The sequence below is a fragment of the Pseudophryne corroboree genome, chromosome 5 (genome assembly GCF_028390025.1).
Source record: "Pseudophryne corroboree isolate aPseCor3 chromosome 5, aPseCor3.hap2, whole genome shotgun sequence".
Taxonomy (NCBI): domain Eukaryota; kingdom Metazoa; phylum Chordata; class Amphibia; order Anura; family Myobatrachidae; genus Pseudophryne; species Pseudophryne corroboree.
Genome location: NC_086448.1, coordinates 74,200,068 through 74,227,589, shown reverse-complemented (window position 1 = coordinate 74,227,589; position 27,522 = coordinate 74,200,068). Strand labels below are relative to the sequence as shown.

The 27,522-nt window shown below is 49.3% G+C and overlaps 1 protein-coding gene across 6 annotated transcripts in view; it reads left to right on the top strand.

Annotated features, from left to right (window-relative positions):
- PEX1 (peroxisomal biogenesis factor 1) overlaps positions 1-27,522 on the top strand; it is a 130,702-nt gene that overhangs the window by 35,470 nt on the left and 67,710 nt on the right. For 5 of the 6 annotated variants that reach the window (XM_063921374.1, XM_063921375.1, XM_063921377.1 and 2 more), the window contains 2 exons: positions 3,485-3,568; positions 22,236-22,350. In XM_063921374.1, coding sequence (XP_063777444.1) covers positions 3,485-3,568; positions 22,236-22,350 — 199 coding nt within the window. Of the gene's footprint in view, positions 1-2,853; positions 2,947-3,484; positions 3,569-22,235; positions 22,351-27,522 lie in introns of those variants that run through there. The other variant, XM_063921378.1, reaches the window with a different exon arrangement.

Sequence of the window (27,522 nt, the reverse complement as noted above, 5' to 3'; positions counted from 1 at the left end):
CCGTGCACATGTGCACGGCATCCATTCACGTGATGGTAGAGACCTTGGGGGAAGTCCAGCACCTCCGTAGGTGCTGGGCACGCCCCCAACAGTGACGCCGCAGGCCGCCCACGCCCCCTGTAGTTGCGTCTGTGGAGCCGCACCGCACGCTTCAATGATAGTGCATAGCCACACACCCTGTTTTGCATAGCCACGATGCCCCAGCAATCCGGCGCCCTGTCCACTGAAATTTCTAGAGTGAACACATATATACAGGGGATAAAGTGAGCTGGAACGGGGCAGAACTGCGTTTCGTCAGTTCCACTTGAAGATGAAACGCAGTTCCGGCTCACCTAACCCGATGTGTGCCGGCTCCGCAGGGAGATGCCGGGCACCCGCTGTTATCGGCGGCGCCCGGCTCTCCCAACACAGTAAAAGGTCGGCGGCAGGAGCTCAGTACTGAGCTCCTGCTTCCGGCTCCTGGCTTCTAGTGTGCGCTATGAGAGAGACGTCATGACGTCTCTCTCATAGTGCAGGGAGCCGGACGCCGGGAGATCACAGCGGTCAGACGCGGGAGCGGGGCTTGGTAAGTATGGTGCTTTTTGTTTTTTCTTAAGGCACGTCTACTGGGGGCAAGCTACAAGGGGCAAACTACAGGGGCGCATTACTACTGGGGGTATTACTACTTGGGGCACACTACTGGGGGCATAACTACAGGGGCTAAACTACTGGGGGCATTACTATTTGGGGGCTAAACTACAGTGGGGCTAAACTACAGAGGGCATTACTACTGGGGGCATTACTACTTGGGGCATAACTACAGGGGCATTACTACTGGGGGAAAACTACAGGGGCATTACTACAGCGGGGCTAAACTACAAGGGGGCATTACTACCTGGGGCAAGCTACCGGGGGCTAACTACCGGGGGCAAACTACAGGGGCGCATTACTACTGGGGCATAACTACAGGTGCACATTACTACTGGGGGCATAACTACAAGGGGGCATAACTACAGAACCCGCATATATTTAATTTTTTATTTTTATATATATATATATATATATCGCTCCCAGCTCCGGCACTCCCCAGGTGAATCAGGTATACTTTGCCGGGTGCCCTCCAACACCTAGTCCAGCAGGCTAAGTGTATTCACGTATATCACTCCAATGGCGGCACTCCGGACTGGTACAGATTACTCAGAGCCAATAATGTATAGCAACGTTTCAGCGCTCTGCGGCGCTTTTATCAAGCCATTATATATATATATATATATACTAGCTCCTAGTGTGTGTGTGTGTGTGTGTGTTGGTTTCCCATATCCAAAATGCTTGGAACCAGAAGTATTTTGGATATGTTATTATGCCATATTTTCGAATATTTTTATACCATAATGACATGTCTTGGGAATAGGACCCAGAATGCATTTATGTTTCATATAAACCTTATACACATAGCCTAAAGGTTATTTTTTTACAATTTGTTTAATTATTTTTGTGCTTGAAAACAAAGTTTGTGCACATACACAGAATTCATTTATGTTTCATATACACATTGGGCCTAATTCATATTTGTACACAAACCCGATGGTTTAGATACAAATACAATGTTTTCGGGGTTTGTGCAGGCGCAAGACCGGTTCTGGCATGTGCAGAACGGGTCTTGCGTTTTTGCTCACAGCCCATCTCAATCATTATCAGGCTTGGATTAGTTTGTGGTTTTGGACTAGGAGTTGCCACGGGAGTGGAGCGTGGAAGGCTGGGTGGAAACTAGGCCACCTAATATAACTCTTCTTCATGCAGGACAGGAGAGTGAAGAGATATAAGATGTTCTAATAATTACTTGGTGTTGGAGTGTTGAACTAAACCAGCTATGGCGGATTGCTGGAACACGAGGGTTTAGTGCAGGCTTTCCCAACCACGGTCCTCAAGGCACACCAACAGTGCAGGTTTTAGTGATATCCAGGCTGCAGCACAGATGGTTAAATCAAAATAACTGAGCTACTAATTAAGTCACCTGTGCTGAAGCCTGGTTATCACTAAAACCTGCAATGTTAGTGTGCCTTGAGGACCGTGGTTGGGTATGCCTGTTTTAGTGGCTGAGATGTGGAGCAGTCTCAGCTATACAGGATTGCTGAATTGTGACCAGCTGCATACCTCCCAACATGACCCTCTCCAGGAGGGACAGAATGCTCTGCTCCTTGAATTCTCTTTTAATGTATGATTGCCCTCACCTGTGGTGAAACACCTTTCTTATCCATTAACCTGTTAAACACAGGTGATGGCAATCATATAGTAAGAGAAAAGTCCAGGAGCAGAGCATTGTGTCCGTCCTGGAGAGGGTCATGTTGGGAGGTATGCAGCTGCTTAAGCTCAGGTGCTGGGATGCGGAGCAGTATCAGCTACTCAAACTCAGATGCTGGAATGCGGTGCAGTACCAGCTATTCAGGATTGCTGGGTTACGACCAGCTACTTTGACTCAGATGCTGGGAAGCAGAGCAGTACCAACAACTCAGACTTACATACCGGGTTGTGGAGCAGTACCAGTCATACAGAATTGCTAGAGCACAACCAACTACTTGGTTGGTGCTAAGGTGTTAACTGCACAGGAGTCAATGAGCAAGCTGCTAGGCAGAGAGGCAGAGGTCTCAGCAGGTCTGTAGACAGCAAGCACTGGCAACTCGGAAGTGCCTTTGTAGGATCTTTATACCCCTGGGTCCCTGATGTTTGGTCAAAGAAGTCATCTGACCGCTGAATGACTCCAGATTAGATCCTGACCAGTCAGCTGATCTGTATTGTCATAGCTGCTCCCAGCTAATGCAGCTTCCTGCTTTCCTCCTTTGGTGCTCCGCAGACATGTGAAAAGAAATTAGATGGCGGCGCCGGCTCCACATGGGACGCCGATCGCCGCAGTCGCTGAGAGAGGAGATGAACAGTGGGCCGCAGTTGCGTAATTCTGGAGCTGCAGAGGTGAGAGAGCGCCCAGCAGGGCAATGCTGTGCACACTAGTTTCATGACAATCATGCTGCAGCATTTGGGGGGGGCGGAGCAGGGACGGCATCAGCAACTGTTCTTCAAAATTGAAGCGTGTTGGGTTTAGGGTCTGTGTAGTCAGATGAGAACCTCCTGGATCCGGGTGCCCGGATCTTACTGCCAGCCTCAGTAAACTTCATCTTACGCAGGCTGGCTGGTGCCTGAAACTGTCACGAATCGCGACTGATGGTTGCAGTGGTAATCCCAGGCTGCGTCCTCAGATGCAGCACTCAGAGCATCATCTGCAATTCGAATTGACCCCTAAGAATTCAAAAAAGTACAATGAAGAGAAAATATATATTATGCTTGAGTGTTTCTGGACTGCATCATGCCTTGATACACCTGCCCAGCTAGAGTGTCCTCACTATGGTTGAACAGCCTGATCTGTGCACATTTTGCCTATATTTCTTATTGTTTATATGTATATATGTGTGTAAATTATTCTGGAAATGCTTTCATTATTTTATACCCACAGGTGTTCCTCAAGCCGTGCTGTAATGTCACATCTTGTCAGGAAGTCACAGTTGAGCCTATGTCGGCCGATGACTGGGAAATACTGGTAAACTGCCTTTCTTAACAGTTATTTTAATTTGAATGTGCCTGTGGTGGGATCCGGTGGGTGGTTTGTAGTTTGGGATAAACATATATTTTACCAGGCAGATGTCAGTTATTTATTTATTTATATATATATATATATATATATACATATATATAAAATTTAAAGTACATAAAGCCTAATGGCCTTTCTATATAGAACAACTCTCATGGCTGATTTTGTGGGTTCAAGACTTTGTTTGATAGCATCTCAGAGTTCGTCTGTTGTTACCGCATACTTGTCCCAAGGTGTACCCAGTGCCTATATGTACGCAGTTGACTTATGTTTTATGTACTGTGCATGCATCTTTATTGCGCACAGCACATGATCAAATGTAGGGTCTGAAAATTTGAATGGGCATTCCTGGGAGGTAATAGGTGTGTGGTGAAGCCGACGCGGGAGTGGCACTGAACACACAAGAGGTCATACTCAGAAAACTTCACCTGCCATAGGGCTGGCGTAAGTTTTATGGTGGGCCTATTGCGCGTCGACAGACACAGTGATGGAAATACACTGCTCTAATATGCTGCAAGTGAGCATCTCAGTTGTTTTAATATCGGAGACGGCATTAGCATAAGGCCATTCCAATTGCTGGGAATGCAGTGTATCATTCCCACCCCCACCTATATAATTTATCTGACCTCACTGAGGAGTCTATTTACTAAGCCTTGGATAGAGATAAAGGGCCCAAATCAGACCCGATCGCTGCAACGGCAGCGATCGCAGTCTGAAGCCCTTTGGGGATTGCGCACTGTGCGTTCACACCCCGTGAAGCTCGGTTAGATGCGAAAGCATCTCAGGGCTGCGATTGCCTCTGCCAGTGGTGTTAGAACGCCGTTGGTGGGGCACCGTCCAGACAACAGAGGGTTAGAGGCACTGGATTATGAGGAAATACTTAAAAGGTTTGATATGTTCACACTGGAAAATAGGGGACATTATTAATATTTATAAATACATTAAGGGACAATACCAGGATTTATCAAACAATTTGTTTACCAAAAAAACACTACATAGAACACAAGGACACCCCCTGAGGTTAGAAGAAAAAAAAATCCATACTCAACGGAGAAAAGGGTTCTTCACAGTAAGAGCAGTAAGGATTTGAAATTCTGTGCCAGAGAAGGTAGCAATGGTGGACTCAGTCAATAAGTTTAAAAATGGATTAAATAAATTCCTAGCGGAAAAAAATATCCAGGGATACAGCATTTAATTAACATAAAAAATTATAATATAGGTTGAACTCGATGGAAATTTGTCTTTTTTCAACCTCAACACCTATGTAACTATGTTGTGGGGCAGGCCGTTGCGGCTGCGTGACGTCACACGCAGTTGCTGCGACCCGGAACGCATCGGCTAGCTGCCTGCCAGCACAGCTAGACTGCGCAGGTAGAGAGCCACTTGGCGGGTGCGAATGCATCACCGCCATGTGATGCTTTCGCACCCGTGCGGGGGGTTACGCCTGGCATGCGGGGCCCTGTGCTGGGCGTCCCCCCACATGTCAGAGAAACTGATCATAGATGTGCTAAATGTAGCACATCTGCGACCAGGTCTGAATCACCCCCAAAGTACCAACCAATCAGCTTTCATTTTTCAAACGCAGCCTGTAACATGGCAGTTAGGAGCTGACTGGCTGGTACTTTATCTCTCTCCACTCTCTCCATAAGGCTTATGGGGATATTCATTTAGGTCTGTTTTCTCTTACGTCCTAGAGGATGCTGGGGACTCCGTAAGGACCATGGGGATAGGCGGGCTCCGCAGGAGACATGGGCACTAAGAAAGAACTTTAGGTATGGGTGTGCACTGGCTCCTCCCTCTATGCCCCTCCTCCAGACCTCAGTTTATTACTGTGCCCAGAGGAGACTGGGTGCATTACAGGGAGCTCTCCTGAGTTTTCCTGAAAAGAAAGTATTTGTTAGGTTTTTTATTTTCAGGGAGCCTGCTGGCAACAGACTCCCTGCAGCGAGGGACTGAGGGGAGAGAAACAGACCTACTTTAATGTTAGGCTCTGTTTCTTAGGCTACTGGACACCATTAGCTCCAGAGGGAACGGAACGCAGGTCTCACCCCGCAGTTCGTCCCAGAGCCGCGCCGCCGTCCTCCTTGCAGAGCCGGAAGACAGAAGCCTGGTGAGTATGTGAAGAAAGAAGACTTCAAAGGCGGCAGAAGACTTCAGATCTTCACTGAGGTAACGCACAGCGGTAGTGCTGTGCGCCATTGCTCCCACACAGCACACACAAACGGCAGTCACTGTAAGGGTGCAGGGCGCAGGGGGGGCGCCCTGGGCAGCAATATGGACCTCCAAAGGTGGCAATAAACTTATATACAGGCTGGGCACTGTATATAAGAGAGATCCCCCGCCATATTTAGAATTTTTAAGCGGGACCGAAGCCCGCCGCTGAGGGCGGCGGAGCTTGTTCCTCAGCTCTCACCAGCGCCATTTTCTCCACAGCACACCGCTGAGAGGAAGCTCCCCGGACTCTCCCCTGCTTACACGGTGAAAGAGGGTTTTAAAGAAGGGGGGGGGCACATAATTTGGCGCAAAATAGTAATTACAGCGCTACCTGGGTAAACATATAGTGTGTTTTTTCCTGGGTCATTAGCGCTGGGTGTGTGCTGGCATACTCTCTCTCTGTCTCTCCTAAGGGCCTTTGTGGGGGAACTGTCTTCAGATAAGAGGTTTCCCTGAGTGTGTGGTGTGTCGGTACGAGTGTGTCGGCATGTCTGAGGTAGAAGGCTTTCCTAGTGAGGAGGTGGAGCAAATGAATGTGGTGTCTCCGTCGGCAACGCCGACACCTGACTGGGTGGATATGTGGAATGTTTTAAGTGCTAATGTAAATTTATTGTACAAAAGGTTGGACAAAACTGAGTCCAGGAATTATGCAGAGAGTCAGGCCCTGCCTGCCCCTATGTCGCAGGGACCCTCGGGGTCTCAAAAGCGCCCACTATCCCAAATTGTAGACACTAATACCGACACGGATTCTGACTCCAGTGTCGACTACGATGATGCAAAGTTACAGCCAAAATTGGCTAAAAGTATTCAATATATGATTATTGCAATAAAGGATGTTTTGCATATCACAAAGGAACCCCCTGTCCCTGACACGAGGGTACACATGTATAGGGAAAAGAAACCGGAGGTAACCTTTACCCCTTCTCATGAGCTGAACAAGTTATTTGAAAAGGATTGGGAATCTCCAGACAAGAAACTGCAGATTCCCAAAAGGATTCTTATGGCGTATCCTTTCCCGACTAAGGACAGGATACGGTGGGAATCCTCCCCGAGGGTAGACAAAGCGTTGACATGCTTATCCAAAAAGGTAGCACTGCCATCCCAAGATACGGCTACCCTCTGCGATCCTGCTGATCGCAAGCAGGAGGCTACATTAAAGTCCATTTACACACACTCTGGTACCTTACTCAGACCGGCGATAGCGTCGGCTTGGGTTTGTAGCGCCGTAGCAGCGTGGACAGATACCTTATCTGCGGAATTGGATACCCTGGATAAGGATACCATTTTATTAACCCTGGGTCATATTAAAGATGCTGCCTTATATATGAGGGATGCTCAAAGAGACATTGGCCTACTGGGTTTTAGAGTCAACGCTATGTCGATTTCTGCTAGACGAGTCCTATGGACCCGGCAATGGACAGGTGATGCCGACTCAAAGAGGCATATGGAGGTTTTACCTTACAGGGGTGAGGAATTGTTTGGGGAAGGTCTCTCGGACCTGGTCTCCACTGCTACGGCAGGTAAATCAAATTTTCTCTAACGTCCTAGTGGATGCGGAGGACTCCGTAAGGACCATGGGGAATAGACGGGCTCCGCAGGAGACTGGGCACTCTAAGAAAGAATTAGTACTACTGGTGTGCACTGGCTCCTCCCTCTATGCCCCTCCTCCAGACCTCAGTTAGAATATGTGCCCGGAAGGAGCTGGGTGCATTTTAGTGAGCTCTCCTGAGCTTGCTATTAAGAAAGTATTTTAGTTAGGTTTTTTTATTTTCAGAGAGCTTCTGCTGGCAACAGACTCTCTGCTACGTGGGACTGAGGGGAGAGAAGCAAACTTACTAACTGCGGCTAGGTTGCGCTTCTTAGGCTACTGAACACCATTAGCTCCAGGGGGTTCGAACACAGGAACTTAACCTTGGTCGTCCGTTCCCGGAGCCGCGCCGCCGTCCCCCTCGCAGAGCCAGAAGACAGAAGCCGGCGGATGAAGCAAGAAGACGTCAAAATCGGCGGCAGAAGACTCCTGTCTTCACATGAGGTAGCGCACAGCACTGCAGCTGTGTGCCATTGCGCCCATACTAACCCACACACTCCGGTCACTGTAGGGTGCAGGGCGCAGGGGGGGGCGCCCTGGGCAGCAATTGAGTACCTCCTGGCAAAAGCAGCATATATACAGCTGGGCACTGTATATATGCATGAGCCCCCGCCATTTTTTACACCAAATCGCGGGACAGAAGCCCGCCACTGAGGGGGCGGGGCTTCTTCCTCAGCACTCACCAGCGCCATTTTCTCTCCACAGCTCCGCTGAGAGGAAGCTCCCCAGGCTCTCCCCTGCAGACTCACGGTAGAAAGAGGGTAAAAAGAGAGGGAGGGCACATAAATTTAGCGCAATAATCATATATACAGCAGCTACTGGGTAAACACTAAGTTACTGTGTGATTCCTGGGTCATATAGCGCTGGGGTGTGTGCTGGCATACTCTCTCTCTGTCTCTCCAAAAGGCCTTGTGGGGGTCCTGTCCTCATATAGAGCATTCCCTGTGTGTGTGGTGTGTCGGTACGCTTGTGTCGACATGTTTGACGAGGAGGGCTATGTGGAGGCAAAGCAGGTGCAGATGAATGAGGTGTCCCCGCCGACGGCGCCGACACCTGATTGGATGGATATGTGGAAGGTGTTAAATGATAATGTAAACTGCTTGCATAAAAGGTTGGATAAAGCTGAAGCCTTGGGACAGTCGGGGTCTCAGCCCATGCCTGATCCTACAGCGCAGAGGCCGTCAGGGTCTCAGAAGCGCCCACTATCCCATATTGTTGACACAGATATCGACACGGATTCTGACTCCAGTGTCGATGGCGATGATGCAAAATTGCAGCCTAAAATGGCTAAAGCCATCCGCTACATGATTGTAGCTATGAAGGATGTATTGCACATATCAGAGGTAAACCCTGTCCCTGACAAGAGGGTTTATATGTTTGGGGAGAAAAAGCAAGAGGTAACTTTTCCCCCTTCACATGAGTTAAATGAGTTATGTGAAAAAGCTTGGGATTCTCCTGATAGGAAAGTGCTGATTTCCAAAAGGTTACTTATGGCGTACCCCTTCCCGCCAACGGACAGGATGCGCTGGGAATCCTCCCCTAGGGTAGACAAAGCTCTGACACGCTTATCTAAGAAGGTGGCCCTGCCGTCACAGGATACGGCCTCCCTAAAGGATCCTGCGGATAGGAAGCAGGAAGGTATCCTGAAGTCTGTTTATACACATTCAGGTACCATACTGCGGCCGGCAATTGCGTCGGCCTGGATGTGTAGTGCTGTAGCAGCATGGACAGATACACTGTCTGCGGAACTGGATACCTTGGACAAGGATACTATTTTACTGACCCTGGGGCATATAAAAGACGCTGTCCTATATATGAGGGATGCCCAGAGGGACATTTGCCTACTGGGCTCTAGAATAAATGCAATGTCGATTTCTGCCAGAAGGGTCCTGTGGACTCGGCAATGGACAGGCGATGCCGACTCTAAAAAGCACATGGAGGTTTTACCCTACAAGGGTGAGGAATTGTTTTGGGACGGTCTCTCGGACCTAGTTTCCACAGCTACAGCTGGGAAGTCAAATTTTTTGCCATATATTCCCTCACAGCCTAAGAAAGCACCGTATTACCAAATTCAGTCCTTTCGATCACAAAAAGGCAAGAAAGTCAGAGGTGCGTCCTTTCTTGCCAGGGGCAGGGGTAGAGGAAAGAAGCTGCACCATACAGCTAGTTCCCAGGAACAGAAGTCCTCCCCGGCTTCCACTAAATCCACCGCATGACGCTGGGGCTCCACAGGTGGAGCCGGGAGCGGTGGGGGCGCGTCTCCGAAAATTCAACCACCAGTGGGTTCGCTCACAGGTGGATCCCTGGGCTATACAGATTATGTCTCAGGGATACAAGCTGGAATTCGAAGTGATGCCCCCTCACCGTTACCTAAAATCAGCCCTGCCTGCTTCCCCCATAGAAAGGGAAGTAGTGTTAGCGGCAATTCACAAATTATATCTCCAGCAGGTGGTGGTACAGGTTCCCCTCCCTCAACAGGGAAGGGGTTACTATTCCACATTGTTTGTGGTTCCGAAACCGGACGGTTCGGTCAGACCCATATTGAATTTAAAATCCCTGAACATTTACCTGAAAAGGTTCAAGTTCAAGATGGAATCGCTCAGAGCAGTTATTGCAAGCCTGGAAGAAGGGGATTTTATGGTGTCTCTGGTCATAAAGGATGCTTACCTGCATGTCCCCATTTATCCACCTCATCAGGAGTACCTCAGATTTGTGGTACAGGACTGTCATTACCAATTCCAGACGTTGCCGTTTGGTCTCTCCACGGCACCGAGAATATTTACCAAGGTAATGGTGGAAATGATGGTGCTCCTTCGAAAGCAGGGTGTCACAGTTATCCCATACTTGGACGATCTCCTCATAAAGGCGAGGTCCAGAGAGCAGTTGCTGATCAGCGTAGCACACTCTCAGGAAGTGTTGCAACAGCACGGCTGGATTTTGAATATTCCAAAGTCGCAGCTGATCCCTATGACTCGTCTGCCCTTCCTGGGCATGATTCTGGACACGGACCAGAAAAAGGTGTTTCTCCTGGCGGAGAAGGCTCAGGAGCTCGTGACTCTGGTCAGAGAACTCTTAAAACCAAAACAGGTGTCTGTGCATCACTGCACGCGAGTCCTGGGAAAGATGGTGGCGTCATACGAAGCCATTCCCTTCGGCAGGTTCCATGCGAGGACCTTTCAGTGGGATCTGTTGGACAAGTGGTCCGGATCGCATCTTCAGATGCATCGGCTGATCACCCTATCCCCCAGGGCCAGGGTGTCTCTTCTGTGGTGGCTGCAGAGTGCTCACCTTCTCGAGGGCCGCAGTTTCGGCATACAGGACTGGGTCCCGGTGACCACGGATGCAAGCCTCCGAGGATGGGGAGCAGTCACTCAGGGAAGAAACTTCCAAGGGCTGTGGTCAAGTCAGGAGGCTTGTCTGCACATCAATATCCTGGAACTAAGGGCCATATACAACGCCCTGAGTCAAGCGGAGCCTCTGCTTCGCAACCAACCGGTGCTGATTCAGTCAGACAACATCACCGCAGTGGCTCATGTAAACCGCCAGCGCGGCACAAGAAGCAGGGTAGCGATGGCGGAAGCCACCAGGATTCTTCGTTGGGCGGAGAATCGCGTGCAAGCACTGTCAGCAGTGTTCATTCCAGGAGTGGACAACTGGGAAGCAGACTTTCTCAGCAGGCACAACCTCCACCCGCGAGAGTGTGGACTTCATCAAGAAGTCTTCACACAGATTACAAATCGATGGGAACTGCCACAGGTGGTCATGATGGCATCCCGCCTCAACAAAAAGCTACAAAGGTATTGCGCCAGGTCAAGAGACCCTCAGGCGATAGCTGTGGACGCACTAGTAACACCGTGGGTGTTCCAGTCGGTCTATGTGTTTCCTCCTCTTCCTCTCATACCCAAGGTGCTGAGAATCGTAAGAAAAAGAGGAGTGAGAACAATACTCATTGTTCCGGATTGGCCAAGAAGTACTTGGTACCCGGAACTGCAAGAAATGCTCACAGAGGACCCATGGCCTCTGCCTCTCAGACAGGATCTGTTGCAACAGGGGCCCTGTCTGTTCCAAGACTTACCGCGGCTGCGTTTGACGGCATGGCGGTTGAACGCCGGATCCTAGCGGAGAAAGGCATTCCGGATGAAGTTATTCCTACGCTGATAAAGGCTAGGAAGGACGTGACAGCAAAACATTATCACCGTATATGGCGAAAATATGTTGCTTGGTGTGAGGCCAGGAAGGCCCCTACAGAGGAATTCCAGCTGGGCCGGTTCCTGCACTTCCTACAGTCAGGAGTGACTATGGGCTTAAAATTAGGGTCCATAAAGGTCCAGATTTCGGCCCTATCCATTTTCTTTCAAAAGGAACTGGCTTCGCTTCCTGAAGTTCAGACGTTTGTAAAGGGAGTGCTGCATATTCAGCCCCCTTTTGTGCCACCAGTGGCACCTTGGGATCTTAACGTGGTGTTGCGTTTCCTGAAATCTCACTGGTTTGAGCCACTTAAGACCGTGGAGCTAAAGTATCTCACGTGGAAAGTGGTCATGCTATTGGCCTTAGCTTCGGCTAGGCGTGTCAGAATTGGCGGCTTTGTCATGTAATAGCCCCTATCTGGTTTTCCATATGGACAGGGCAGAATTACGGACTCGTCCGCAATTTCTGCCGAAGGTGGTGTCATCTTTTCATTTGAACCAACCTATTGTGGTGCCTGCGGCTACTCGTGACTTGGAGGACTCCAAGTTGCTTGATGTAGTCAGGGCTTTGAAGATTTATGTAGCCAGGACGGCTGGAGTCAGGAAAACTGACTCGCTGTTTATCCTGTATGCATCCAACAAGCTGGGTGCTCCTGCTTCAAAGCAGACTATTGTTTGCTGGATCTGTAACACGATTCAGCAGGCTCATTCGGCGGCTGGCTTGCCGCATCCAAAATCAGTGAAAGCCCATTCCACAAGGAAAGTGGGCTCTTCTTGGGCGGCTGCCCGAGGGGTCTCGGCATTACAACTTTGCCGAGCAGCTACTTGGTCGGGTTCAAACACCTTTGCAAAGTTCTATAAGTTTGATACCCTGGCTGAGGAGGACCTTGTGTTTGCCCATTCGGTGCTGCAGAGTCATCCGCACTCTCCCGCCCGTTTGGGAGCTTTGGTATAATCCCCATGGTCCTTACGGAGTCCCCAGCATCCACTAGGACGTTAGAGAAAATAAGATTTTACTCACCGGTAAATCTATTTCTCGTAGTCCGTAGTGGATGCTGGGCGCCCGTCCCAAGTGCGGACTTTCTGCAATACGTGTATATAGTTATTGCTTAATAAAAGGGTTATGTTATGTTGGCATCTGTTGTTTGATGCTCTGTTGTTGTTCATACTGTTAACTGGGTATGTTATCACGAGTTATACGGTGTGATTGGTGTGGCTGGTATGAGTCTTACCCTGGATTCCAAAATCCTTTCCTTGTAATGTCAGCTCTTCCGGGCACAGTTTCCTTAACTGAGGTCTGGAGGAGGGGCATAGAGGGAGGAGCCAGTGCACACCAGTAGTACTAATTCTTTCTTAGAGTGCCCAGTCTCCTGCGGAGCCCGTCTATTCCCCATGGTACTTACGGAGTCCCCAGCATCCACTACGGACTACGAGAAATAGATTTACCGGTGAGTAAAATCTTATTTTTTGCCTTATATTCCATCACAGCCTAAGAAAGCACCACATTATCAAATGCAGTCCTTTCGGTCACATAAAAACAAGAGAGCACGAGGATCGTCCTTTCTTGCCAGAGGTAAGGGCAGAGGGAAAAAGCTGCCATCCACAGCTAGTTCCCAGGAGCAGAAGTCCTCCCCGACTTCTACAAAATCCACCACATGACGCTGGGGCTCCGCTGAGGGAGTCCGCCCCAGTGGGGGCACGTCTTCGACTTTTCAGCCACATCTGGGTTCACTCACAGGTGGATCCCTGGGCAATAGAGATTGTTTCCCAGGGTTACAAGCTGGAATTCGAAGAGGTGCCTCCTTGCCGGTTTTTCAAATCGGCCTTACCAGCTTCTCCCCCAGAAAGGGAGATGGTCTTAAATGCAATTCAAAAATTGTGTCTTCAACAGGTGGGTGATCAAAGTTCCCCTCCTTTAACAAGGGAGGGGGTATTACTCAACCCTATTTGTAGTCCCGAAACCGGACGGTTCGGTCAGACCCATTTTAAATTTAAAATCCTTGAACCTATACTTGAAAAGGTTCAAGTTCAAGATGGAATCGCTCAGAGCGGTCATCGCCAGCCTAGAAGGGGGGGATTTTATGGTGTCCCTGGACATAAAGGATGCATACCTTCATGTTCCCATATATCCACCTCATCAGGCGTACCTGAGATTTGCGGTACAGGATTGTCATTACCAATTTCAGACGTTGCCGTTTGGGCTTTCCACGGCCCCGAGGATTTTCACCAATGTAATGGCGGAAATGATGGTGCTCCTGCGCAAGCAGGGAGTCACAATTATCCCATACTTGGACGATCTCCTAATAAAAGCGAGATCACGAGAGCAGTTGTTGAACAGCGTGTCACTTTCACTGGAGGTGTTACAGCAACACGGCTGGATTCTCAATATCCCGAAGTCACAATTAGTTCCTACGACCCGTTTGACCTTCTTAGGCATGATTTTGGATACGGTCCAGAAAAGGGTTTATCTTCCGATAGAAAAGGCCCAGGAACTCATGACTCTGGTCAGGGACCTATTGAAGCCAAAACAGGTGTCGGTGCATCACTGCACTCGAGTCCTGGGAAAGATGGTGGCATCTTACGAGGCCATTCCTTTCGGCAGGTTCCATGCGAGGACCTTCCAATGGGACCTACTGGACAAGTGGTCCGGGTCACATCTACAGATTCATCAGTTGATCACCCTGTCCCCCAGGGCCAGGCTATCTCTCCTGTGATGGCTGCAGAGTGCTCACCTTCTGGAGGGTCGCAGATTCGGCATTCAGGACTGGGTTCTGGTGACCACGGACGCGAGCCTCCGAGGTTGGGGAGCAGTCACACAGGGAAGACACTTCCAAGGTCTTTGGTCAAGTCAAGAGACTTGTCTCCACATCAACGTCCTGGAACTAAGGGCCATATACAACGCCCTTCGTCAAGCGGAGACTTTACTTCGCGACCTTCTGATTCTGATCCAGTCAGACAACATCACCGCAGTAGCTCATGTAAACCGCCAAGGCGGCACAAGGAGCAAAGTGGCTATGGCGGAAGCCACCAGGATTCTTCGCTGGGCGGAAATCATGTAGGCGCACTGTCAGCAGTGTTCATTCAGGGAGTGGACAACTGGGAAGCAGACTTCCTCAGCAGACACGATCTACATCCAGGAGAGTGGGGACTTCATCAGGAAGTCTTCGCACAGATTGCAAGTCAGTGGGGCCTGCCCCAGATAGACATGATGGCGTCCCGCCTAAACAAAAAAACTATAGAAGTATTGCGCCAGGTCAAGAGACCCTCAGGCGGTGGCAGTGGACGCCCTAGTGACACCTTGGGTGTTCCATTCGGTCTAGGTGTTTTCGCCTCTTCCTCTCATCCCCAAGGTGTTGAGAATAATAGGAAAAAGAGGAGTACAGACAATTCTCATTGTTCCAGATTGGCCACAAAGGGCCTGGTATCCGGATCTGCAGGAAATGCTCACGGAAGATCCGTGGCCTCTTCCTCTAAGACAGGACCTGCTACAACAGGGGCCCTGTCTGTTCCAAGACTTACCGCGGCTGCGTTTGACGGCATGGCGGTTGAACGCCGGATCCTAGAGGAAAAGGGCATTCCGGATGAGGTCATTCCTACTCTGATAAAGGCTAGGAAGGACGTGACCGCTAAACATTATCACCGTATATGGCGAAAGTATGTTTCTTGGTGTGAGGCCAGGAATGCTTCTACGTAGGAATTCCATCTGGGCCATTTCCTTCACTTCCTACAAACTGGAGTGAATTTGGGCCTAAAATTAGGCTCCATTAAGGTTCAGATTTCAGCCTTATCCATTTTCTTTCAAAAAGAATTGGCTTCTCTCCCAGAAGTACAGACTTTGTGAAGGGAGTGCTGCATATTCAGCCTCTTTTTGTACCTCCGGTGTCGCCTTGGGACCTTAACGTGGTGTTGAGTTTCCTTAAGTCGCACTGGTTTTGAACCACTTAAAATGGTGGAGTTAAAATATCTCACTTGGAAAGTGGTCATGTTGTTAGCCTTGGCTTCGGCTAGGCGAGTGTCGGAATTGGCGGCTTTGTCTCATAAAAGCCCCTATCTGGTTTTCCATATGGATAGAGCGGAATTGCGGACCCGTCCTCAATTCTTGCCTAAGGTGGTTTCCTCTTTTCATATGAACCAACCTATTGTGGTGCCTGTGGCTACGCGAGACTTGGAGGATTCCGAGTCCCTTGATGTGGTCAGGGCTTTGAAAATTTACGTAGCCAGAACGGCTAGAGTCAGGAACACAGAGGCTCTGTTTGTCCTGTATGCTGCCAACAAGGTTGGCGCTCCTGCTTCAAAGCAGACTATTGCTCGCTGGATCTGTAACACGATTCAGCAGGCTCATTCAACGGCTGGATTGCCGTTACCAAGATCGGTTAAGGCACATTCCACTAGGAAGGTGGGCTCTTCTTGGGTGGCTGCCCGAGGGGTCTCGGCGTTGCAGTTGTGCCGAGCTGCTACTTGGTCTGGTTCAAACACCTTTGCAAAGTTCTACAAGTTTGATACCCTGGCTGAGGAGGATCTCCTGTTTGCTCAGTCGGTGCTGCAGAGTCATCCGCACTCTCCCGCCCGTTTGGGAGCTTTGGTATAATCCCCATGGTCCTTACGGAGTCCCCAGCATCCTCTAGGACGTTAGAGAAAATAAGATTTTAAACCTACCGGTAAATCTTTTTCTCCTAGTCCGTAGAGGATGCTGGGCGCCCGTCCCAAGTGCGGACTACTTCTGCAAGACTTGTATATAGTTTTTGCTTACATAAGGGTTATGTTACAGTTTTCATCAGTCTCGGTCTGATGCTGTGTTGTTTCATACTGTTAACTGGTTCGTATATACCCTAGTTATACGCTGTGAATGATGTGGGTTGGTATGAATCTTGCCCTTGGATTAACAAATCCTTTCCTCGTGCTGTCCGTCTCCTCTGGGCACAATTTCTCTAACTGAGGTCTGGAGGAGGGGCATAGAGGGAGGAGCCAGTGCACACCCATACCTAAAGTACTTTCTCTGACGTCCTAGTGGATGCTGGGTACTCCGTAAGGACCATGGGGAATAGACGGGCTCCGCAGGAGACTGGGCACTTCTTTAAAGAAAAGATTAGGTACTACATCTGGTGTGCACTGGCTCCTCCCTCTATGCCCCTCCTCCAGACCTCAGTTAGAATCTGTGCCCGGCCTGAGCTGGATGCACTTAGTGGGCTCTCCTGAGTTCACTAAAAAGAAAAGTATTTGTTAGGTTTTTTATTTTCAGTGAGATCTGCTGGCAACAGACTCACAGCTACGTGGGACTTAGGGGAGAGAAGCAAACCTACCTGCTTGCAGCTAGCTTGTGCTTCTAGGCTACTGGACACCATTAGCTCCAGAGGGATCGAACACAGGGCCCGACCTCGATCGTCCGTTCCCGGAGCCGCGCCGCCGTCCCCCTTGCAGAGCCAGAAGACGGAAGAAACCGGAGGAAATCGGCGGCTGAAGACTTCGGTCTTCAATAAGGTAGCGCACAGCACTGCAGCTGTGCACCATTGCTCCCACAGCACACCACACGCTCCGGTCACTGGTGAGTGCAGGGCGCTGGGGGGGGGCGCCCTGGGCTGCAATTAATATACCTTTTGGCAATAAAAAGCACATAATACAGTGTTTAACACTGTATATGTGCAGAAACCCCCGCCATTAACGTTATAAAAAGTGGGAGAAGCCTGCCGTTGAAGGGCGGGGCTATCTCCCTCAGCACAGCCAGCGCCATTTTCTCTTCACAGCTCCGCTGGAAGGACGCTCCCCAGGCTCTCCCCTGCAGTATACACTACAGAAAGGGTAAAAAAGAGAGGGGGGGCACATAAATTTAGGCACAAATTGTGATATAAGCAGCTATAGGGGAAAAATTCACTTTGTGTATAGTGTATACCCCTCTGTTATATAGCGCTCTGGTGTGTGCTGGCATACTCTCTCTCTGTCTCCCCAAACGACTTTGTGGGGTCCTGTCCTCAGTCAGAGCATTCCCTGTGTGTGTGTGCGGTGTGTCGGTACGGCTGTGTCGACATGTTTGATGAGGACGCTTACGTGGAGGCGGAGCAGGTGCCGATAAGTGTGATGTCGCCCCCTGCGGGGCCGACACCTGAGTGGATGGATATGTGGAAGGTATTAACCGACAGTGTCAACTCCTTGCATAAAAGGTTCGATGACGCAGCTTTGGGACAGCCGGCATCTCAGCCCGCGCCTGCCCAGGCATCTCAGAGGCCGTCAGGGGCTCAAAAGCGCCCGCTACCTCAGATGGCAGACACAGATGTCGACACGGAGTCTGACTCCAGTGTCGACGAGGATGAGACAAATATACAATACACTAGGGCCATCCGATGCATGATTACGGCAATGAAAAATGTGTTGCACATTTCTGACATTAACCCGGTTACCACAGAAAAGGGTATTATGTTTGGGGAGAAAAAGCAGCCAGTGACTTTTCCCCCATCTGATGAGTTAAATGAATTGTGTGAAGAAGCGTGGGGTTCCCCAGATAAGAAACTAGTAATTTCTAAGCGGTTACTAATGGCGTACCCTTTCCCGCCAACGGATAGGTTATGCTGGGAGACATCCCCTAAGGTGGCCAAGGCGCTCACACGCTTATCAAAAAAGGTGGCACTGCCTTCTCAGGATACGGCCGCCTTAAAGGAGCCTGCAGATAGAAAGCAGGAGGCTATCCTGAAGTCTGTGTATACACACTCAGGTACTATACTGAGACCTGCTATTACTTCAGTATGGATGTGTAGTGCTGCAGCAGCGTGGTCTGATTCCCTGTCTGATAACATTGATTCCCTTGACAGGGACACTATATTGCTAACCATAGAGCATATTAAAGACGTAGTCTTATATATGAGAGATGCACAGAGGGACATTTGCCGCCTGGCATCTAGAATTAATTCAATGTCCATTTCTGCCAGGAGAGTATTATGGACTCGGCAGTGGACAGGTGATGCTGATTCTAAAAGGCACATGGAAATTTTGCCTTATAAGGGTGAGGAATTGTTTGGGGACGGTCTTTCGGACCTCGTATCCACAGCAACAGCTGGGAAGTCGACTTTTTTACCTCAGGTTCCCTCACAACCTAAGAAAGCACCGTATTATCAAGTACAGTCCTTTCGGCCTCAGAAGGGCAAGCGGGTTAGAGGCGCGTCCTTTCTGCCCAGAGGCAGGGGTAGAGGGAAAAAGCTGCACCATACAGCCAGTTCCCAAGAACAAAAATCCTCCCCTGCTTCCACTAAGTCCACCGCATGACGCTGGGGCTCCACATGTGGAGCCAGGTGCGGTGGGGGCCTGTCTCCGGAACTTCAGCGACCAGTGGGTTCGCTCACAGGTGGATCTCTGGGTTCTACAAGTGGTATCTCAGGGATACAAGCTGGAGTTCGAGACGTCTCCCCCTCGCCATTACCTCAAATCAGCCTTGCCAGCTATTCCCCAGGACAGGGAGGTAGTACTGGCGGCAATTCACAAGCTGTACCTCCAGCAGGTGATAATCAAAGTTCCCCTCCTTCAACAGGGACGGGGTTACTATTCCACAATGTTTGTGGTACCGAAACCAGACGGTTCGGTGAGACCCATTCTAAATTTGAAATCCTTGAACACTTATATAAGGAAGTTCAAGTTCAAAATGGAATCGCTCAGGGCGGTTATTGCAAGCCTGGAAGAGGGGGATTACATGGTATCACTGGACATCAAGGATGCTTACCTACATGTCCCCATTTACCCACCTCACCAGGTGTACCCCCGTTTTGTGGTACAGGACTGCCATTACCAATTCCAGACGTTGCCGTTTGGTCTGTCCACGGCACCGAGGGTATTTACCAAAGTAATGGCCGAAATGATGATACTCCTTCGGAAGAAGGGAGTTATAATTATCCCGTACTTGGACGATCTCCTTATAAAGGCGAGGTCCAGGGAGCAGTTGTTGGTCGGAGTAGCACTATCTCAGGAAGTGCTACAACAGCACGGCTGGATTCTGAATATCCCAAAGTCGCAGCTGATTCCTACGACGCGTCTGCTGTTCCTGGGTATGATTCTGGACACAGAACAGAAGAAGGTGTTTCTCCCGGAGGAGAAGGCCAAGGAGTTGTCATCTCTGGTCAGAGACCTCCTAAAACCAAAACAGGTGTCGGTGCATCACTGCACGCGAGTCCTGGGAAAGATGGTGGCTTCTTACGAGGCAATTCCATTCGGCAGGTTCCATGCAAGAATCTTTCAGTGGGATCTGTTAGACAAGTGGTCCGGATCGCATCTTCAGATGCATCGGCTGATCACCCTGTCCCCGAGGGCCAGGGTGTCTCTGCTGTGGTGGCTGCAGAGTGCTCATCTTCTCGAAGGCCGCAGATTCGGCATACAGGACTGGGTCCTGGTGACCACGGATGCAAGCCTCCGAGGTTGGGGGGCAGTCACTCAGGGAAGAAACTTCCAAGGACAATGGTCGAGTCAGGAGTCTTCCCTACACATAAATATTCTGGAACTAAGGGCCATTTACAATGCCCTAAGTCAGGCAAAACCCCTGCTTCAAAACCAGCCGGTGCTGATTCAGTCAGACAACATCACGGCGGTCGCCCATGTAAACCGACAGGGCGGCACAAGAAGCAGGATGGCGATGGCAGAAGCCACAAGGATTCTCCGATGGGCGGAAAATCACGTGATGGCACTGTCAGCAGTGTTCATTCCGGGAGTGGACAACTGGGAAGCAGACTTCCTCAGCAGGCACGACCTCCACCCGGGAGAGTGGGGACTTCATCCAGAAGTCTTCCAGCTGATTGTAAATCGTTGGGAAAGGCCACAGGTGGACATGATGGCGTCCCGCCTCAACAAAAAGATAAAAAGATATTGCGCCAGGTCAAGGGACCCTCAGGCGATAGCTGTGGACGCTCTAGTGACACCGTGGGTGTACCAGTCGGTTTATGTGTTCCCTCCTCTTCCTCTCATACCAAAGGTACTGAGGATAATAAGAAAGAGAGGAGTGAGAACTATACTCATCGTTCCGGATTGGCCAAGAAGGACTTGGTACCCGGAACTACAAGAAATTATCTCAGAGGACCCTTGGCCTCTGCCTCTCAGACAGGACCTGCTACAGCAGGGGCCCTGTCTGTTCCAAGACTTACCGCGGCTGCGTTTGACGGCATGGCGGTTGAACGCCGGATCCTGATGGAAAAGGGCATTCCGGTTGAAGTCATTCCTACGCTGATAAAAGCTAGGAAGGATGTGACAGCAAAACATTATCACCGCATATGGCGAAAATATGTTGCTTGGTGTGAGGCTATGAAGGCCCCAACAGAAGAGTTTCAGCTGGGTCAATTTCTGCACTTCCTACAGTCAGGAGTGACTATGGGCCTAAAATTGGGATCCATTAAAGTCCAGATTTCGGCCCTGTCTATTTTCTTTCAAAAAGAACTGGCTTCACTGCCTGAAGTTCAGACGTTTGTTAAGGGAGTGCTGCATATTCAGCCTCCTTTTGTGCCTCCAATGGCACCTTGGGATCTCAACGTTGTGTTGGATTTCCTAAAATCACATTGGTTTGAGCCTCTTCAGACCGTGGAGTTGAAATATCTCACGTGGAAAGTGGTCATGCTTTTGGCCTTGGCTTCGGCTAGGCGTGTGTCAGAATTGGCGGCTTTGTCATGTAAAAGCCCCTATCTGATCTTCCATATGGACAGGGCAGAATTGAGGACTCGTCCCCAATTTCTCCCTAAGGTGGTATCAGCATTTAATTTGAACCAACCTATTGTGGTGCCTGCGGCTACTCGGGACTTGGAGGCTTCCAAGTTGCTGGATGTAGTCCGGGCCCTGAAAATCTATGTCGCATTTAGATTTACCGGTGAGTAAAATCTTATTTTCTTAGTGCCCATGTCTCCTGTGGAGCCCATCTATCCCCATGGTCCTTACGGAGTCCCCAGCATCCTCTACGGACTAGGAGAAAAAGATTTACCGGTAGGTTTAAAATCTTACTTTTTTTGCCTAGGTGAAAAAACTGGACTATTCGCTATTTTTAGGGCGAATGGGGATTCTCCTAATTCAGTAGCTGGGCCGTTTTTTTTTGGCTAGTTGAAAAATTCAGCAGGAGTGAAAAACATGTGGATCGGCTAATCCATGTGTTTACTCACGTGCACCGGTGAAAAACGTGGTAATTTTTCGCCAATCCCTTTTTACTATAAAAAAAAAGGGTGAAAAAACACGGGCGAAAATGCCTTAAAAAACAGGCAAAAACGGCCCGCAATTGAATAGCCAGGGGGGTGAATTCAACAGCTCCGAGATTACCAGTAATAGTATTCAGCTGAGGTAGCACTGAAGAACTGAGACCTCTCCATGTTTTGTTTCTGTACATACATATGTTTGTTAGTGTTGCTGAGTGTGGTTGGCCATTAATACTATTCATTTATAAAATCTACTGGAAGCTCAGTCGTAGTTCAATACCCAGCTGTTATTTCACAATGTAGCTGGCCTGTACAACCACTAATTCCCCATAAGTACCTATATTTTCTTCAGTTACACAGCATATATTCCGTTAACTACCTCACAAGACAACAAGTCATCTCGTAGTGTAAGGTCCATTGTGTATTAAGTGAAGCTTTATTTTTGTTTTTAATAAGTTTATATTTAAATTTATATTATTTATTGCTAGGAACTGCATGCCTCAGCCCTTGAAACTCACCTTCTCGATCAGATCCGAATAGTATATCCCAAGGCTGTTTTCCCGGTTTGGGTTGATCTGCACACATGTGTTTACATTCAAATAGGTAGGTTATTGTTCTGGTAAGAGGTATATCATTAAGTAGATGCTGTTATGCATGTACAGGTATTATTAAAAGATGTGTTTTCTCGTCCTGTTAACTGTGTTTCATAAATATCATAATTACTGTTGTTGAAATGCATTTTATGTGTTTTTATTTTATTTTTGCTGTTTAATGCCTGTGACATATTTTGACAGTTGAGTCGATGGAGACTTGTAGAGCAGCATTCTAATAGCATAAAAAGAAAGATGTCCTTTGGGCACAGGGGAAACACACAGTGGGCCCCATTGCTTGAGGGCCGACCCCGTCCTCTGGGAATCAGGTTCCAGACTGCACTTGAATTATACATTATACATACAGTATGTTACATAATATTGTACAGGACTATGTTGTATTTTCTACAGTACATTTCTATTATTAATCTTGTACATTATCATGCATGGTCTATATTTATACCTTTGTGTTGGCTAGATGTACCCCCTGTGCAGGTTGGCCACACCCCGTAGTATGGGCCCTACCACTGCATTCTCCCAGTGGACCCTTTATGCCCCAGCCCGACACTGGATGTATTTCTATGTCAAAGAGAATGATGAAGGTTAATTGTCTGAGGCAAACTTGATCTCAGTTCAGTGCTGTGTGTTTAACATTGAGTGCACAGTTCCCCCTATGCCCACGCATTGTTTGCTACTCGTCACCAGTGCGGATTTGCACCAGCTTATACTTGGTGCAAATGATATGCATTGAAACAGGTGTATTTCCACAGCGCCCAAGGCACCATAGTCTGCAGTTCTGTAGGCATACCTTCACTGAACCTTGCCTATGTTATAATGCCCAAGTACTGTACATCCCAGTTCAGCCTCGCCAGTCAGAGAGAAGATGCATTTGAAATGTATACAACTCTGCACTGTGCTCACTTCAGGATAATGGGCAGTGCAAAAGCACAAGATACGGTCGGTTTGCCGGCATTCGTTCAACTATGCCTCAGCCTATAGGGACATTGTAAAAGTTTTTAGAAAACGTAAAAGAAAATATGCACCTGAATGTGCACTGCACGATGTTGGTGCCTGCTGATTGGAGGAGCTGGATAGATCCGGACGTTCCTAGCTTAGTGTAGGCTAGGCCCACTTGTGCCTCATTTGATGTCCACATCCAGCAGTAGATGATAACAAACTGTAAGGAAAACTGTAGGCTTTAATTGTCGTGAAAATATACATTTCTCTAACGTCCTAAGTGGATGCTGGGGACTCCGTAAGGACCATGGGGAATAGCGGCTCCGCAGGAGACTGGGCACAACTATAAAGAAAGCTTTAGACTACTGGTGTGCACTGGCTCCTCCCACCATGACCCTCCTCCAGACTTCAGTTAGTATCTTGTGCCCGGCTGAGCTGGATGCACACTAGGGGCTCTCCTGAGCTCCTAGAAAGAAAGTATATTTAGGTTTTTTATTTTACAGTGAGATCTGCTGGCAACAGACTCACTGCAGCGAGGGACTAAGGGGAGAAGAAGCGAACCTACCTAACAGGTGGTAGTTTGGGCTTCTTAGGCTACTGGACACCATTAGCTCCAGAGGGATCGACCGCAGGACCCGACCTTGGTGTTCGTTCCCGGAGCCGCGCCGCCGTCCCCCTTACAGAGCCAGAAGCATGAAGAGGTCCGGAAAATCGGCGGCAGAAGACTTCGGTCTTCACCAAGGTAGCGCACAGCACTGCAGCTGTGCGCCATTGCTCCTCATGTACACCTCACACTCCGGTCACTGATGGGTGCAGGGCGCTGGGGGGGGGGCGCCCTGAGGGCAATATATGACACCTTGGCTGGCAAATCTACATCATATATAGTCCTAGAGGCTATATAGATGTAAAAATACCCCTGCCAGTATTCCAGAAAAAGCGGGAAAAGTCAGCCGGAAAAGGGGCGGGGCCATCTCCCTCAGCACACTGGCGCCATTTTTCCCTCACAGCTTCGCTGGAAGGAAGCTCCCTGGCTCTCCCCTGCAGTCTGCAAGCTACAGAAGAGTAAAAAAGAGAGGGGGGGCAATAAATTTAGGCGCAGGATATAGATATATATATATATATATATATATATATATATATATATAAAAAGCAGCTATAAGGGAAAACACTCATTTATAGTGGGATCCCTGTGTTATATAGCGCTCTGGTGTGTGCTGGCATACTCTCTCTCTGTCTCCCCAAAGGGCTTGGTGGGGTCCTGTCCTCTGTCAGAGCATTCCCTGTGTGTTTGCGGTGTGTCGGTACGGCTGTGTCGACATGTTTGATGAGGAGGCTTATGTGGAGGCGGAGCAGATGCCTGTAAATGTGATGTCACCCCCTGCGGGGTCGACACCTGAGTGGATGGTGCTGTGGAAGGAATTACGTGACAGTGTCGACTCCTTACATAAAAGGTTTGACGACATACCAAATGTGGGACAGCCGGCTTCTCAGCCTGTGCCTGCCCAGGCGTCTCAAAAGCCATCAGGGGCTCTAAAACGCCCGCTACCTCAGATGGCAGACACAGATGTCGACACGGATACTGACTCCAGTGTCGACGACGATGAGACTAATGTAACTTCCAGTAGGGCCACACGTTACATGATTGAGGCAATGAAAAATGTGTTGCACATTTCTGATGTTACCCCCGGTACCACAAAAAAGGGTATTATGTTTGGAGAGAAAAAACTACCAGTAGCTTTTCCTCCATCTGAGGAGTTAAATGAAGTGTGTGAAGAAGCGTGGGCTTTACCTGATAAGAAGCTGGTAATTTCTAAGAGGTTACTAATGGCGTACCCTTTCCCGCCAGAGGATAGGTCACGTTGGGAAACATCCCCTAGAGTGGATAAAGCGCTCACACGCTTGTCAAAGAAGGTGGCACTACCGTCTCCGGATACGGCCGCCCTGAAGGAATCTGCTGATAGAAAGCAGGAGGCTATCCTGAAATCTATATATACACACACAAGTGTTATACTGAGACCAGCTATTGCTTCAGCATGGATGGGCAGTGCTGCAGCTGCATGGTCAGATTCCCTGTCAGAAAATATTGATACCCTAGACAGGGACACTATATTGCTAACCGTAGAGCATATAAAAGACGCACTTTTATACATGAGGGATGCACAGAGGGATATTTGCCGGCTGGCATCAAAAATTAGTGCAATGTCCATTTCTGCCAGGAGAGGGTTATGGACTCGGCAGTGGACAGGTGATGCAGATTCCAAAAGGCACATGGAAGTTCTGCCTTATAAGGGTGAGGAGTTGTTCGGGGATGGTCTCTCGGACCTCGTTTCCTCAGCAACAGCTGGGAAGTCTACATTTTTACCCCATGTTCCCTCACAGCCAAAGAAAGCACCGTATTATCAGGTACAGTCCTTTCGGCCCAATAGGGGCAAGCGGGTTAAAGGCGCGTCCTTTCTGCCCAGAGGCAGAGGTAGGGGAAAAAAGCTGCAGCATACAGCCAGTTCCCAGGAGCAAAAGTCCTCCCCCGCTTCCTCTAAGTCCACAGCATGACGCTGGGGCTCCACAGGCGGAGCCAGGTACGGTGGGGGCCCGTCTCAAATATTTCAGCAATCAGTGGGCTCGCTCACGAGTGGATCCCTGGATTTTTCAGATAGTATCTCAGGGGTACAAGCTGGAATTCGAGACGTCTCCCTCCCGCCGTTTCCTCAAATCTGCCTTGCCAACCACTCCCTCAGGCAGGGAGGCAGTGTTACAGGCAATTCACAAGCTGTATTCACAACAGGTGATAGTAAAGGTACCCCTACTTCAACAAGGACGGGGTTACTATTCCACAATGTTTGTGGTACCGAAACTGGACGGTTCGGTGCGACCCATTTTAAATTTGAAATCCTTGAACACATATATAAAAAAATTCAAGTTCAAGATGGAATCGCTCAGGGCGGTTATTGCAAGCCTGGACGAGGGGGATTACATGGTATCACTGGACATCAAGGATGCTTACCTGCATGTCCCCATTTACCATCCTCACCAGGAGTACCTCAGATTTGTGGTACAGGATTGTCATTACCAATTCCAAACGTTGCCGTTCGGTCTATCCACGGCTCCGAGGGTCTTTACCAAGGTAATGGCCGAAATGATGATACTCCTTCGAAAGAAGGGAGTTTTAATTATCCCGTACTTGGACGATCTCCTGATAAAGGCGAGGTCCAGAGAGCAGTTGTTGGTCGGGGTAGCACTATCTCGGGAGGTGCTACAACAGCACGGCTGGATTCTAAACATTCCAAAGTCACAGCTGGTCCCTACGACACGTCTACTGTTCCTGGGGATGGTTCTGGACACAGAACAGAAAAAACAGTTTCTCCCGGAGGAGAAGGCCAAGAAGCTGTCATCTCTAGTCAGAGGCCTCCTAAAACCAAAACAGGTGTCGGTGCATCACTGCACGCGGATCCTGGGAAAGATGGTAGCTTCCTACAAAGCAATTCCATTCGGCAGGTTTCATGCAAGAACCTTTCAGTGGGACCTGTTGGACAAGTGGTCCGGGTCGCATCTTCAGATGCATCGGCTGTTAACCCTGTCTCCAAGGACAAGGGTGTCTCTGCTGTGGTGGCTGCAGAGTGCTCATCTTCAAGAGGGCCGCAGATTCGGCATACAGGACTGGGTCCTGGTGACCACGGATGCCAGCCTTCGAGGCTGGGGGGCAGTCACACAGGGAAGAAACTTCCAAGGACTATGGTCATGTCAGGAGACTTCCCTGCACATAAATATTCTGGAACTGAGGGCCATTTACAATGCCCTAAGTCAGGCAAAAACCCTGCTTCAAAACCAGCCGGTACTGATCCAGTCAGACAACATCACGGCGGTCGCCCATGTAAACCGACAGGGCGGCACGAGAAGCAGGACGGCAATGGCAGAAGCCACAAGGATTCTCCGATGGGCGGAAAATCACGTGTTAGCACTGTCAGCAGTGTTCATTCCGGGAGTGGACAACTGGGAAGCAGACTTCCTCAGCAGGCACGACCTCCACCCGGGAGAGTGGGGACTTCATCCAGAAGTCTTTCAAATGATTGTAAACCGTTGGGAAAGGCCACAGGTGGACATGATGGCGTCCCGCCTCAACAAAAAGCTAGAAAAGTACTGCGCCAGGTCAAGGGACCCGCAGGCGATAGCTGTGGACGCTCTAGTGACACCGTGGGTGTACCGGTCGGTTTATGTGTTCCCTCCTCTTCCT